Source organism: Berkeleyomyces rouxiae (genome assembly GCF_048999995.1).
Source record: "Berkeleyomyces rouxiae strain 22BRR77 chromosome Unknown BrBRR77_ptg000002l, whole genome shotgun sequence".
Taxonomy (NCBI): Eukaryota; Fungi; Ascomycota; class Sordariomycetes; order Microascales; family Ceratocystidaceae; genus Berkeleyomyces; species Berkeleyomyces rouxiae.
The window spans coordinates 2,415,367-2,429,216 of record NW_027396492.1 but is presented as its reverse complement, the minus strand read 5'-3'; the positions used below and the strand labels follow the sequence as shown (position 1 = coordinate 2,429,216).

The 13,850-nt window shown below is 49.9% G+C and overlaps 3 protein-coding genes across 3 annotated transcripts; 1 reads left to right on the top strand and 2 right to left on the bottom strand.

The window, feature by feature from the left end:
* Positions 1-477: 477 nt before the first annotated feature.
* Positions 478-1,155, top strand: BROUX77_002214 (uncharacterized protein; the record flags this gene model as incomplete). The annotated part of the gene is made up of 1 exon (XM_073746730.1): positions 478-1,155. One exon carries the CDS (start codon positions 478-480, stop codon positions 1,153-1,155), a length of 678 nt encoding a protein of 225 aa, XP_073607296.1.
* A 566-nt stretch (positions 1,156-1,721) lies between these two features.
* BROUX77_002213 (uncharacterized protein) lies at positions 1,722-2,567 on the bottom strand (the record flags this gene model as incomplete). Its single annotated transcript, XM_073746729.1, has 1 exon — positions 1,722-2,567. The coding sequence occupies one exon, from the start codon at positions 2,565-2,567 to the stop codon at positions 1,722-1,724; it is 846 nt and encodes a 281-aa protein (XP_073607295.1).
* Positions 2,568-4,847: 2,280 nt separating this feature from the next.
* On the bottom strand, positions 4,848-6,079 carry BROUX77_002212 (uncharacterized protein; the record flags this gene model as incomplete). The annotated part of the gene is made up of 3 exons (XM_073746728.1): positions 4,848-4,937; positions 5,010-5,461; positions 5,584-6,079. 3 exons carry the CDS (start codon positions 6,077-6,079, stop codon positions 4,848-4,850), a joined length of 1,038 nt encoding a protein of 345 aa, XP_073607294.1.
* Between the last annotated feature and the right edge of the window lie 7,771 nt (positions 6,080-13,850).

Below are 13,850 nucleotides of genomic sequence, written 5' to 3'. Positions count from 1 at the left end.
GTCGGCTTAGACATTTGCAACACAGTACCAGAGGCCGCTCGACTCTAGACAGAAGACTATTGGCTGGCTCGGCTTTTTAAGGTGACAAAAGGTTAATTCCTCTGTGCTAAAATGTGTCATGTTGGGCGCTCACTGTCTCGGCTCTCATTTCATGGCCTAAGCTGCGTGGTTGACTCTCAACACCAAAGCATGATCAACACCTAGGGTCTGGATGTTGAGGCTTGGTCGCGCCCTAGGGTTATGGGCATAGCTACACTAGGAGCACTAGGAGAGTGTGCCCTTCCCCACATCGACGCAAAGGAAGGAGCTCTGTCCAGCCAAGCTCCTTGTTCCTCCGCTTTTCTAGCCGCAAACGAGACGCCCCTCAATTTCAGCCCGAATACTTGCATATCTCGAGTTTTTATTCATCTTTATGCTTGCATCTCCGTGCAGTTAGGTCCACCCAGTCTCAGTGATAACATTGACTCGGTCTTCGCCATGGCCTCTATAATCCACAGCATCGCTTGTTTTGAAACACTAGACGCCCGGCTCGGCTCACGTGAGCCAGCTTCTCTCGAAGAGATCGAGGCTTCCTGGCCAGCCTACGCCACTGCAAACCCCTCGGCGCCTGCACTGCCGACTGCCGCTTACTTAGCCCAACCCGATGACGTATGCCCGCTCTTCGTGACGTGGAACAAGTACGAAGCCAACAGCGTGCAGGCCCATCTGCGCGGATGTATCGGGCAGTTTGCGCCAGACCCGCTGGCCGAAGCGCTGGCCGAGTACGCCGTAATCTCGGCGCTGCATGACTCGCGCTTCCAACCGGTGACAGCGGCCGAGCTGCCGCGACTCCAGTCGGCCGTGACACTGCTGACGGACTTTGAGGAGTGCGCGGATAAATTCGACTGGGACATCGGTGTGCACGGCATCAACATCAAGTTTACGGTCCGCGGGCGCTCGTTTTCCGGAACTTATCTTCCCGATGTCATGGTCGAGCAGGGCTGGACCAAGGAAGAGACGCTAGAGAACCTGGCGCACAAGGCAGGCTGGAGAGAGCGGATGGGCGACTGGGAGTCCTTGGATCTTGAGGTACAGCGATACAAGGGGAGCAAAGCTAAGGCAGAATACAGCGACTGGCTTGCGTGGTCTAAATGGTATGGGATGCAGAAGAAATAAAGCAGAGAAAGAACACAGAATGCCCCCCATGAGAAGATGACCGGCTGCGCCACACAGAAGCACGCCGACAACGCAGACCACCAGCCCGGCTAGACCGAACTTGACCGACGGGGATAGACAGATACCGACGCCGTTCTACAGATTATACTACACCATAATAGAAGTCATAAATCGGATGCGGGATGTGAGTATGTTTGTGTGTGAACGTGTATATGTGTACATATATTTACGTGTAGCGTCTATCATCATCCCGCCATGCGTGCTTCCACCGCTTCCGCTGCCACAGCCGCCGCCACCCACACCCCAACCACAAATGCCAGGAACAAAGGGAATAAATAAAGCCAAGAAAGACAAAAGAAAACAAAGCCAGCAGAAAGATGCGCTTCCTTTTTGAATCGCCGAAAAAAAAACAAAAACCAACGCATATCGAGGTATCCCAAAAGATAAAAAACAAAAAAGAAACATGAGCCAAAAAGAAAAGAGGAATAATGAACAAGGAAATCACAGACACCAGCAAAAACAACATGGCAGAAATAAGAGAAGCATGAAACAGACAGGCCCTCCGTCTACCAGCACCGCAGCCGCCGCCAGAACCCGCCGCCGCCACGCCCAACTTTATCACTACCTATACTCGGCCCTCTGACTCCAGGGCCCCTCTTCTCGGCATAGCCAGGCGGGGAGATGGGCGTCAGCGGCTTAGTGGCGCCAAAGTGGTCAGTCGCGGCGGGATCATGGCCGGCAGTGGCGCGCCGCGCCTCCATGACGCGGCGTACGATGAGCGCAAAGGTCTCTTCGATATTGACCTCGAGGCGAGCACTGGTCTCCATGAAGCCGCAGCCGTGCTTGCGCGCCCAGTCGAGGCCCGTCGCAGCGGACACAGCGCGGCTCTCCTGCAGATCGCACTTGTTGCCGGCGAGCAGCTTGACTGGCGGCACGGTCTTGGCACCGGTGCTGCCAAAGACGGAGAAGTTCTGGGCGGGTGTCAGGCCGGCGGAACGGGCGCGTTCGGCATTGTCGAGGCGGGTCTCGGCTTCCATGTCGATCATGTCGTTGAAGTACTGCAGGGTGTGTAGCGAGTCTGGGCTGGTGATGTCATAGACGAGTAGGAATGCGTCGGCGCCAAGATTGCTCCCGGCCCACATGCCACGGTACTCCTCCTGGCCGGCGGTGTCGGTTAGGCCCAGATGGTAGGTGTGGCCGTCAATGGTGCGGGTTATGGTGTATGAGTCTTCAATGGTCGGGTCGTATTCGGAGGTCCATTGCGAGCGCACCAGGCGCAAAGTGATGCTGGATTTGCCGCAGCCGCCATCGCCGCAGATGGTGATGGAGATGGGCGTGGGCGGTGCTTGGTTCTGGGCGTCTGGGTTGAGATGTGCCGTGCTGCGGCCGGCTTGTGCCTTGAGCTGGGACATTGTGTTGTGCGCGAGTGGGTGAGCGTGAGCAGGATGTGTGTGTATGTGTATGTGACTATGCGGATATGCGCTCCGCGTCTGTGTGGTAGTGGGCAGCCGGCGGACTGTTCCGTGGTCGCCAGTACCAGTGCCGAAGCTGATATCTGATATCTGATGTATGGTATGTTTGCCCTTGCCAGACCTGCTCCGTGAAACTGGGTCGATCGATGCTGGGTCGAAGGCGGGCAGGAGAACTTGGGACTTGGAGCCTGGGTCGCACAGGGAGAAACACCGAGGCCGTAATGACACGATTATAGGCGCAAAGGAGCAGTTCAGCAGACGCAAAAAAAACAAAGCAGAGCAAGGTGAAGGCAGAAGGCGCAGACGAGCACTTGGGATATAATCTGACACGAGGAATAGAGCCGAGACAAGGGAACAATGAGAAAGGATGCGGCGGCCAAGTTAAATGTGAGATGGGAGACAGCAGCGGGAAAGCAGGAGAACACTGGCAAATGAGCAAATGCAACACCAGCATGGCCGCCAGACGAAGGAGAACACGAGCGCCTGGCCGTATTGCTGTGGTCCAGAGTGCCAGAGGGCCCAGTTCCAACGTGGCCGACCAGGTTCGTCCTTGCTGGCCACAGCGGTCTGGAGCCTGTATTTTTTGCCCGTTGTTGTCCACTTTCACACGGCCACAGGGGCCGCTGCCTCTATAATGCTTGCACCTGTCCTAGAATACAGGGCCTCTGGACCCTCCCCACCCCCCATCTCGCCCCACCTCCCCTGTACAACCCCACCATGTGCCCCAGACAGGTAGCATTAACACAACAACTCTCCACCTCTCCATCCACCCTCATCAAATCACGTAAACCCCCTGTTCAGGACCCTTTTCACATGGAAAAGACGTGGGCCGGCCTGGGAAGAGCCAGAGTTAGTCACCTTGTCATGTGTGTATAAATAAACAATCAAATCACCTCACCTCGCAAACACGTATGCAATGAGCTGGCCAGCGCGTGTCTGTCCTTGTGCCCCGTGTATGCGAGCCGTTTCCGCGCTGTAATCTCAATTTCTCCTGTCAGGCACCAAGTGAAGGAGTATGTAACCCACACTATCCAAGTGCCTGTATACACCACAACGCGCGCCGGGTCTTTTTCTTCTTCTCTTTTTTTTTTTTTTTTTTTTTTTTTGCAACGCTGTGCCCTTTGTCACCAAGCACGCGCCCACCACGAGCACCACGCTTCTTCTCAGGGGTGTGTGGCGGGCGGCGATCGCGACGACTCCCACAAGAGGCCCGTCGCTGCTGCCGCCGTTTCACCAAGGAAAATCACGCCCCAAAACGTACTCGAAAAGAAAAAGAGCGTGTGGACTCTGAATTTCAAGCTCGGGCGATATGAATGCAACTCACATCACAATACAAATTTCACCTGGAGTCTGCACATACTCTCTATGATGCAACCAGTCACGCGTGGCGAGGATATGGCCTCTGGTTGGGCCTAGAATTGCTACCGAGTACATGTCACCAAGATCACGGGAGACTTGATTGAAAATACAAACAAACATGACACAGACAGCAGCGCCCTCACGTCAAAAGAAAGAGACGTCTGTCAAAAAAAAAACCCCCCCAAAAAAAAATCAAAAAGACTGCCATCAAACCTTCACAGTAACTAAACAGTAACGCCAGTCGGGGCAAATAAAAAAAAAAACCTCAGGTAAAAATAGGCTAGGATGAAAAGCAGAACAAAACACACATGCGTAGTAGTGAGCAATAGGAAGGATTGATAATGGAAGCAAAAGAGAAAAAAAAACAGGTAAAGCACAGAAAGGGCCCTGGTCGGCCCAGAGTAAGGGACTTGGGGAGATTGCCGGCGCGGGATGTAACCTGACGACCAGGCAAAGGGGGAGAGAGAGGGACAGAGGCGGAGAGACTGGAACTGGATCTGGATCAACTTGCACACTACGACGAAGACTCTCTACCTGGTCATACTTGTCTAGTAAAGAAGTGGAAAGGGAAAAAGAAGGGGTTAGGAAAAAGCGCATGCCAAGAATAATGGTAATGTAGATAGTAAACGGAGCTGACCACCAGCAGCAGCCCCGAGGGTGAGAGTCCAAGTTAAGTTGCCTACCTGCGCCCAGATACTGCAGTTCGTGGCCATCTCAGGAACTATCGGATTTTACAGTGTCTAGAGCCCAGAGCTTGGCCAGTCTCCAGAATAACACATGGTGGGCCTATTTCTTTTTGTCTAGATGAGCCTAAAGAAAGAAACAAAAGAAAAAAAGGAGAGTCAGACAGAGGTCACCCATCTATAGCAGCGAGTCCAGCCGGGTGAAGACGTTCATGCAGGCTGCGATGACCTCAAGCTGTAGCTCTCTATCCTTGTTGGCATTGACTTCCTAAAAAGTAGTAGCAAGGAGCTGATTAGTCACACATCAAGACCCAGATCACGTCACTCCTCCACGACTTACATCGGCAATGAGACTGGGCAGGTTTGCCGCAACCCCGTTGTTGACTGCCTTGCGGCCAAACGGCCACTGGCCGTAGTCCGCCAGCATGTCATCAGTCTGGACAAATGCGCGTTCACGGGCCTCGTGGCCGAGATTCGCCAGTGCATTCTCGAGCACGTTTGCCGCATACGCCGCGCACACCATGGCCACGGTACGGACGGTACGCAACGGCAGCTCCTCGGGCAGAAACTCGGATGCGTTGAGCACCACCGTGCGCTGCGTCAGCACATTGCGCACGCGACGCCGGATCTCCTCCTTGGCTCCGCCGTCAGCTACCGGATGTGTTGCCATGTCGAACAGCAAAAAGTTGCGTTTCTCTGTACGCAGAATACCCTTATCGACAAGACCCTTTGCCAGGCGCTCACGGACTTGCTTCAGCTGGTAACCAATCTTCATGAGGTTCCATGTCTCGCCTATGATGTAGGAATAATACACGTTAGTAGTTAAATCCAGGCATCTACTGAGACCAATGTCTAGTCCATTGGTGCGAGAGAGCCAAGCTCACTCCCTCGGCCGTGGGGAAAGGGAGTCTTACCACTCATCAGATCAATCCATGCGCTCACGCTCATCTTCTCGCTGTGCTTCATCATCTTGAGTGCCTCATCTAGCAGCACCTCGCCTGTCTGGGTATCATCAATAACCTCAATGACACGTTCGGGCAAGGGAAACCTCCGTCTGCTAGCATCCTTCTGCATGCTAATGCGGCCGCGCAGAGCCAACTCCATGACAATGCAGCCACGGAGCGCATAAGAAATGTTGTCATTCCAGAAAGATAGGTAGCCCTGCTTATCCTTAAGGCCGAGCAGAAGCACCTCCTCCATGAGTGTCAGCTTGGGCTGTTTGCTGCGTTCGGCGCTTTCGCTCATGTCGCGTGGGTCGTAGGCAATCTTGCGTCCGTTCTCGGAGTTCTCAAAACTGGTTTCGGGTCCGCTGTCGCGGTGACCCGGAACTGGCGAGTTGCGGGCCTCAGAATCTGCAGACGCTCCGCCGGCGCCGCGCCGTCTTGTCAGACCCGAAGTAGTAGTCGACATGGTGTAAGTGTGTTGAGAAACAAGAGAAGAAAAAAGAATAAATTGGATTATTAAATATCGGAAAACAAAAGGGCCAATGTAGGGCACGACGTAGTTTGGTGGTCGAGAGTGGTGGGTGGTGGGTGGTGGGTAGAGACGAGGTAGATCTGAACTGGCCTGATTAGCGTTATCGCGAACAACAGTCTCGGAACAGACGAGGAGGGTTTTCTGTTGGCTTGGTTATTTGTCGCACTGGCGTTCGTTTTGTTTCCAAGCAAGGAACTGCTGACAATGTGTGGCGGCAGTCTGGGTCGCAGTGCGTGAACAAGGGAAAAGTAAAGAGGATCAAGTTCCAACAGTGAGCCCCCCTTTTTTCGTGGTACTGGTGAAGTCGAGGCTTAGTTGACAGGTTGCCTTGCAGTCTGTTGGTTGGGATGTTTGGCCTTCAAGTCGTGTAGGCTGGGTGGGAGTGGGTTGACTCGTAGGAGAAGCAATGATGAGAAAAAAAAAATAAACGCGTTTTGCCTGTGATAAATGCGCTCGTTTGGTGTGTACTGCAGAGCCAATTGGTTGTGTTGGCGGGGCGGGTTGGATGTGCTCAAGGCCCAGTTCTCGTGGCTCAGCCGCGTCAAAGGCTCACGTCAATTAGCTGGCGATTCGGTATTACATAAAGACAAAGGCCGTTTCTGTGCCCCACTTGGGTTATCAAGTAAGCTTGCATTGTCAGGCTTTGTGGTGTTAGCCAGGTACTTGAACTCTATAACAATCCCACTGGCTTTTTGAGGTACTTCTCTAACGTCTTTCAGTCACATGCAGACCCTAACTTGGTCTAGTCAAGGTACCCACACCTAGCCCAGACTGTCGCTTTCACTATCAACATACATATGTACTTGGTCTTGAACTCTTTCGTATCTGCTACAAGTATAAACATGGACTCCACGTTGTTTTTCCTGCTATGTCTCTCCATTCTGTCTTATATCGAACCATCATGTGTCTTGCCCATTACACATGTACTGGATTTGTTCATTTGGGTTTTACAACCCTAATATGACCCATAAACATGAGCATAACCATGATGAGCAACACCAACCAACTCTTCGCAACATCAGGGTAAGATATTGTAGTTCAAGACCAACTGGAGTTGCATAGATGGTACCAAGGGAATAGTTCAAACCAGCAATACCATATATACTTCAGTCAAAGAATAGTAATCTTTGACAGTTTGTCAGTTATCTGTCGTCATAGCCCAGTCAACAGATGAAAAGCCGTCATGAGTTGAAGACCTGCCTATGTTATTCCATCATAGGTATAGAAGGAAGATAAAACGCTCTTGTAAATCACCCGTGTTGTCCACCGGTTCCAAATAATTCTCTTCTTGTTGGTCAAAAGTCATCCCTCGGTCAGTTTCTTTGCAGCCCGCCATATCTCTTTTGTAGATTGGCCTGTGTAACCATGCTTCAGGCGTAGTCTCAAGCACAATAAGGACAGACATGTGAGTGATTCCGCTGACCCGATGATTTGGAAATATAGGCATGGCAAAGGAATATTCCTACAACATGCACTTTGCTTCTGATGTTTCTCTTTGAGGCTGGCTCAACCCGCCATGTACTGGACGCCACCATCCAGTGAAAGCGAGTCAGTGAAGGTCTAGTTCAAAGGAGGTCAACTCTGCTTTATATACAAATAGCTCTACTTTTTTTGGAGTGGGCCGTTAGGGATGACTATTATACATGCATACACTTGTTTTAGTAGCAACTCAAGGCCGTATGTGGCTACTTGGTCACCAAAAGAGCCATCGGCAGTATGTTAACTTGCATAGAAAGTATGTACGGGGGTGTCGATCATGGTCTGAGTGAGAACGAAATCCTGCCTCTTTGACCATACTTTCTGTTCCTTGGTCAAGACACATGAAGGGAAACTGCCAGGTGAGTTAACCTAAGTTCCTGTACCACAGCGAAAACAGCTTTTACAATTTTATGTTTGGATACTTGGAAAGGGCAGATGGATGTACATACATGTGCGTCACTCTTTCAGTTACCATGAAGCAGCATCCGATGCATGTGTTCCGCTTGATGCCTTGTCCTCCCTACACATAAAGAAGAGAGGCTGGATCAGTAAACTATGCAAGGCTCTTTCTTTTTTGAGGTTCTCCACGACAGAGCCCTTGGAGTTCAGTGCCATGCCTTGTCATATTCGCTTTTTCTCCCTTTCACGTCAAAGGATGGCATTGTGCCCTGGAGCTCGCCTCTTGGTTCAATCTTTGAGGTGAGATGGAGTTGAAATTTACGACTGTTTGTCCCGGGGCACTTGCCGAAGGCGAATGTCTGGGTAGAGAGGATGAATAATCACAACATGAACATGCGGGTAGGGGGTGAGAGGCCTCTTGTTCATCCTTGCTTCATCAGCAAGATGGAACAATGAAATTTAATGTGATATAGGCTCAGGAACAATAGCGAGGGAGGGATTGAGGGAAGAATGTAAATGGGATCAACACAGATTGTCTCTTAAGCACGGGGGTTATTTCTGAGAAGTCTATCACAGAGCATGTCAGACACGAGGGAAAGAAAGAAAAACAGATGCCAATCACAGGGGCACCAGATATATGCCAAGCAGGTAAGTACGACCTGGAATGTGAGATCTAAGCCGAGTTCTGGTCAAAGTTGGAAGCAATGAAAGGCACGGGAAAATGAACAGAATCGAATTTGAAGCAAGCGTATGCTGTACTGTTGCCTTCAGACTTTGACTATTCGGTTGTATGAGAATCTATCTCATTACAAAGTACATGATGAGTGTACGCATACATGGTTCACAAGAGGACAAAAGGGACACACACGTCCAAGTCCAGTCTCGAGAAAGAGACAACAAGCATGTAAAGTACGTTGTAAACATAGGGATGCATAGTGAAACACAGGCAGGTCACACAGCCTGATGGGGAGCCCAAACTCGGGGTAAAGTAAAAGGAAACCCCGGCTGTTATCCAGCAGCGCAGGAGGACAGGCCAAGGGGTCAATCTGTAGACAAGACAAGGCGAGACATGACAGGGCGGTATGGGCGGGGCGGTGATTCTGTGGGCTGTTCTTTTTGTGAGGAATATGTCAGTGATTTTCAGATGAAGAGCTTTTCTGACTTGGTTGAGTTAGATGTACACCAGGGCACAAGATGAAAAGTCGGCGATGCCCCATCAGCGGACCAGTTCAACTTCCTTGTTCCCTCACTTAGCCCGATTTTCTTCCTTTGATTATGAACATGGGCATCCTGCTTGGCGCGAGATGTGAATGATCCGGACTCCGAGGCTGAAGGTTGTCTTCAAGCACGCAAAGGAAGAACACTAGCGAGCCGGCCTTTCACAGATGGATTCCGTCTAGCGATGATCGGGCAAGACACTTGTTTACAAATACCACTGTATGTTGACGCCTCGGGGATATAAGTGAAAACAGGGAAGACAGCGCTAAATCGATAGGGAGATGCTTCGTTGGAAATCGGATCGGAGGTAAGCAGCGGTGATTACATCAGTCAAGGACGGCTCCAGGCCCTGTTGGGAGATTTTTTTTTCCTACTGCATGCATGTACATATGTATGTACAGACAGTCTTCGAGTGGGTGGAGAGCCAAACCAGGATATCCCCTGACTCTGCCAACGGAGACGCGGGATTGAAAATCTCACTGTCCGACTTCAAAAGACGCTAGAAAAAAAAAGCCAAGTAGGGAAAGACTTTCTGCTGCCAAGGCCTTCGGCTTATGTAATAGGGGCAAAGCCAATGGGGGCATAGGTAGGTCTTTGGCGCCGTAGAAGACGTCAGGGCAGAGTTCTTCTTTTTTCTTTCTGGTTCGAGCTTCAACTTCACGTAAGGAAAGAAAAATCTGCTGTCTGTTTTCTTTTGCTCCTGGAAGCGAAGGAAAAAAAAAAAAAAAGAAAACTACAAGTGTCCGAAGCACATGCACTCAATCGGCCTTCCCAGCCATCCTTATTTACGTTGTCTGCCCTCAAATATCGGCGGTCATTATGTGTAGACACCCGAGCGGCTAGCTATTGCTGTGTAAAAGTGCAAGTATACTCGTCCCACACACATAAGCCAAGACCCCTGCCGTAGCCTAAATGACACCAACTGGGGCCATAAAATACCTGTCGACAAAAGCAACTATCCTGACCGTGGCCACAAAAGGGGCCTGTCAAACCCATCCGGGCAAGATGTGTAGAGGTATTGTTGTGGTTTCTTCTGTCAGTTGTTGGACCTGGGATTTGTGGCATAGTCAACTAAACCCCAATCTTTGGCTGGCCCATGTACAAGTACGCTAGGAGTAGGCTAAATATCGGCTAAACGTTCAAAGAAAAGCCAGCGGCTCCCACGGCTCACCGCTTTTCACATCCGTTGCTTTTCACCCAGTAATATCATATCATCCATAGTCCCAAGGAAGCAAAGTTGTGATATCGGATGATCAAACGGCGTGAGCTACAGAGCGGAATGCGGGCGTGACCTGAAAAACTCTAATCGGCATAGTTACTTGTGCCAGAAAACGTCATTCTAGCACCAAATGAGGCCGGCGACTGCGACTGCCAGTCATTATGGCTTTTGATATTACGTCCGTGTGTGGAGACATGTTGCTGTGTTATTCTCCGAGGACAACACATGATGGATGTGTGGCATATACTTGGACTGATACTGTACATACATATGCATGCAAGAATTTCTCTTATGCAAGAAGCCAGGGATTGCAATGTGCTCCTCTATATCCTCATCATCACATCCTTGGCATGCTTTTGTGAGTTCCATGAACGTCCAGTGCTTATCCGAACTTGACATCGTCTACAACGGCTTCGGGCAGTTGATATTCAGTTTCCGCCCCAGACGACAGCCCCTACATCAAGGTTTCCTAGCTCACTGTTGTGGGCTTATAAGTACATACATAGTTAACACAAGAAGAAAAGTCGCCGTGGAGACCGGTCCAAGTGTTGATTGACCATCCCAGCATCCACGTTGTAGAGCATACGAATCTGTGTAGGTTCTGATAGCGAAGCCATAACTCAAGTTGTTCAGTGATCATTTTGTGTTAATGTCTCTAGATGAAACACTAAATATTACCCTGGTCAGGCCACATACCTTGAGATCCAACTCAATGCTACCTACCTACAGCTACCACTACATGTAAACCCAACACGGCAGCCAAGGCAGGTTCTTGACGAGATTAAACTCATATGGGCCAAGTACCGAAATCAGACCATCAAGCCAACTCTTGAAAACTGTTCTCTTCTTGGGCGACAAAGACACCCTGCGGGAAACCCCCATGAGCAATGATAAGATCAACCAGGCAGAGGAGGGCGGAGAGTATGTGGTCGGGAAAGAGTCTTGGCCTTTCCCATGCTGCCGCAGATGACAAATTGACATGGTTATGTGTTCCTCTGCGTTGTTTCTGCACTCAGACATGGAAAAAGAAAAAAAAAATCATAAGATGCATTAGCAGTTACCAAGGTCTAAGAGAAGCAGTTGACTATCACTGTTGTAACATCCCAGGATTTTCTTAAAAAAAATGCATGTGACCAAGTCAGGGATGTCATGGGGTTCGTGAGGTTTCTTTGGCAGAACCAAGTGCACAATTTGACAACAGCTTATATGTGCGCATGTCTTCATTTTTGACCAAACAAAGGGGGGGAGAAGACGGGAGTTCACAAACTTGTAGCTTTCCTTATGAATCCCTTCGGTTTGGTGTAGGAAAATAAATGCCTTGGCCTGGCCCGTCCGTCGATATTTCATGATAACTCAAATCCCTATCGTTTGCTCATCAGGCAGACTGCGGATGAGGCTTCGCGGGAGGAGTAACCGCAAGTGGCGAAAATGAAAACATAGAGGCAACAAAAAGTGATGGGTATTTGTATAGTATGCGCATCGGGTTTTCGTGAATCGTTGCAATTTTGAAGCTTTTGGAACTAGGAGCCACAAGACGGGCAGTCATGACAACCATCGTGGCCACCGTTGGTATCAGTGACTGCTGATTTAATAGTACAAATGCACATGTAGTCGTTCATGACTCGTACGTATCACCACTTCTACTAGCCTGTAGTCTGCTCGCTCCAGGCTGAGGACCGCGGCTTGGGCGGATCTCCCTGGCAGATACTTATTAGTTAGCCTATGTTGCTCGCCACTCTGCCGAGGCCGCACAAAGCAGGCTTTTCTGATGTTTTCTCGGTCCCCTCTAATTTGGTCACCCCGCTTGAAACTGTAAAGTGGTGGCTGGGTCTGGAAAATCATGAACGAGGAAGGATTAAGTCTCAAGAGAAGGGGAAAAAAAGAACCCAGGAGGTGCTTTGGCGAGAACCCGTGAGTTGGTTTTTTTCTCCAGGGTTGTTCTGTGCCACTTTGGACTGAGAAAACACCATATAACTACTCCTTATCCTTTGGCGCTGTATAGGCCTGTCAAAAGAGGCTAATCTGACAAGAACGAGTGTACGGCGCTTTGATCCCAGAGGCGTAGGTCTGTCCCGTTGGTCTGGATAAGAACAACAAGATGATATTTCCACGACCTGAAAGGAGAAGAGCTAAAGACTGGTCCGATCATTATGCATGTATGTATGTACATACACATGTGCATAAAGCTAGACGAGCCCAGGCGAATGCATAATTACGTCACAGCAGGATATCTATATGGATGGGTGGATGGGTTGGCTATCTTGACGGATGCAAAAAAAAAAAAAAAAAAAAACGACCGTCACAGATTCTAGCAGTCGGTAGCTTAGGTCGCCTACCGCCCGAGCCGGGGCTTTGAATAACTCCGCCTGTACTGCAAAGCGCTTGACTGCGCTTATGCTCATTCTCTGGCTCTCCCGACTTTCCAAGAGCAACACGGCCACCACGGAGGCCAAGTCTTGTGCTATTTTCTAGCCCGACTTGTGCATCAGATTCCAGCAGCCTACAGATTATTGTAGTCCCCCCTCCCCCCCTCTCCGTTATACCACCCCAAATCCAGGTTTTGTGGACTCAAGACCCAAGGCCATGGCTTTTGTTTTCAACAGACATGATACTTCGAATTTTAGTTCTGTGTCTGTCTTATGCCATTTAAGCTTCACACCGCCGAGGCCTTCATCTTCTCCTTTCTACCAACTATCTTATTTCACTTGTACAACAATCAAGAACTCCACTGCTTGTAACCTTGAAAAACATGAACGAACTGCTACCATCATATCTTGATGTATTGTGATCAGCCTGGTCTTCGCGGTTCTTCATTCCTCGGTGCGAGGCTTGATAGTGCATCGCAAAGGGCTGCAATATACGGGAGACCGCACCCTTGTCGACTTGTGGGTCATGGGAAGCAGTTCCTAATGCTTGGAATTCCGGCGAAGAAAATAGCGTCTGTCAAGCAAACTTGGCAGTAAAACTACCTAAAAAAAAAGGTGTGCATTTACTTGGCCGTCGTGGCCGAGAAGGCCATCCAATGCTCTCTACACCGTTCCCTTAAAGCCCCAGAGCACTGGACTCTTTCGCTCAGGTGCACCTACCACCATACAACCCGTCTTAACCCCAAGCAAGCAAAACTCCCTTCGGAAAGCAAAAGAAAAATAATAAGAATAATAAGACAGATGTGCAACCGACAGGGGCCTGAAACAGGTCTTCTTATTTGTAACTATTTGGCAGAAGCTTCGGCGAGCGGGGTTAGTGAGACCAAGAAGCAGTGGCAGTCTGGCATGGTAGGGTTGTTATTTTGGTACGCGCAAAGAGTTGGAGATGTGGGCTGGTGAGATAACTAGTTGGAAGGCGTCAAGGAGTACTTGTGTATGTATACAGTGTTTGTGCTACTTCCAA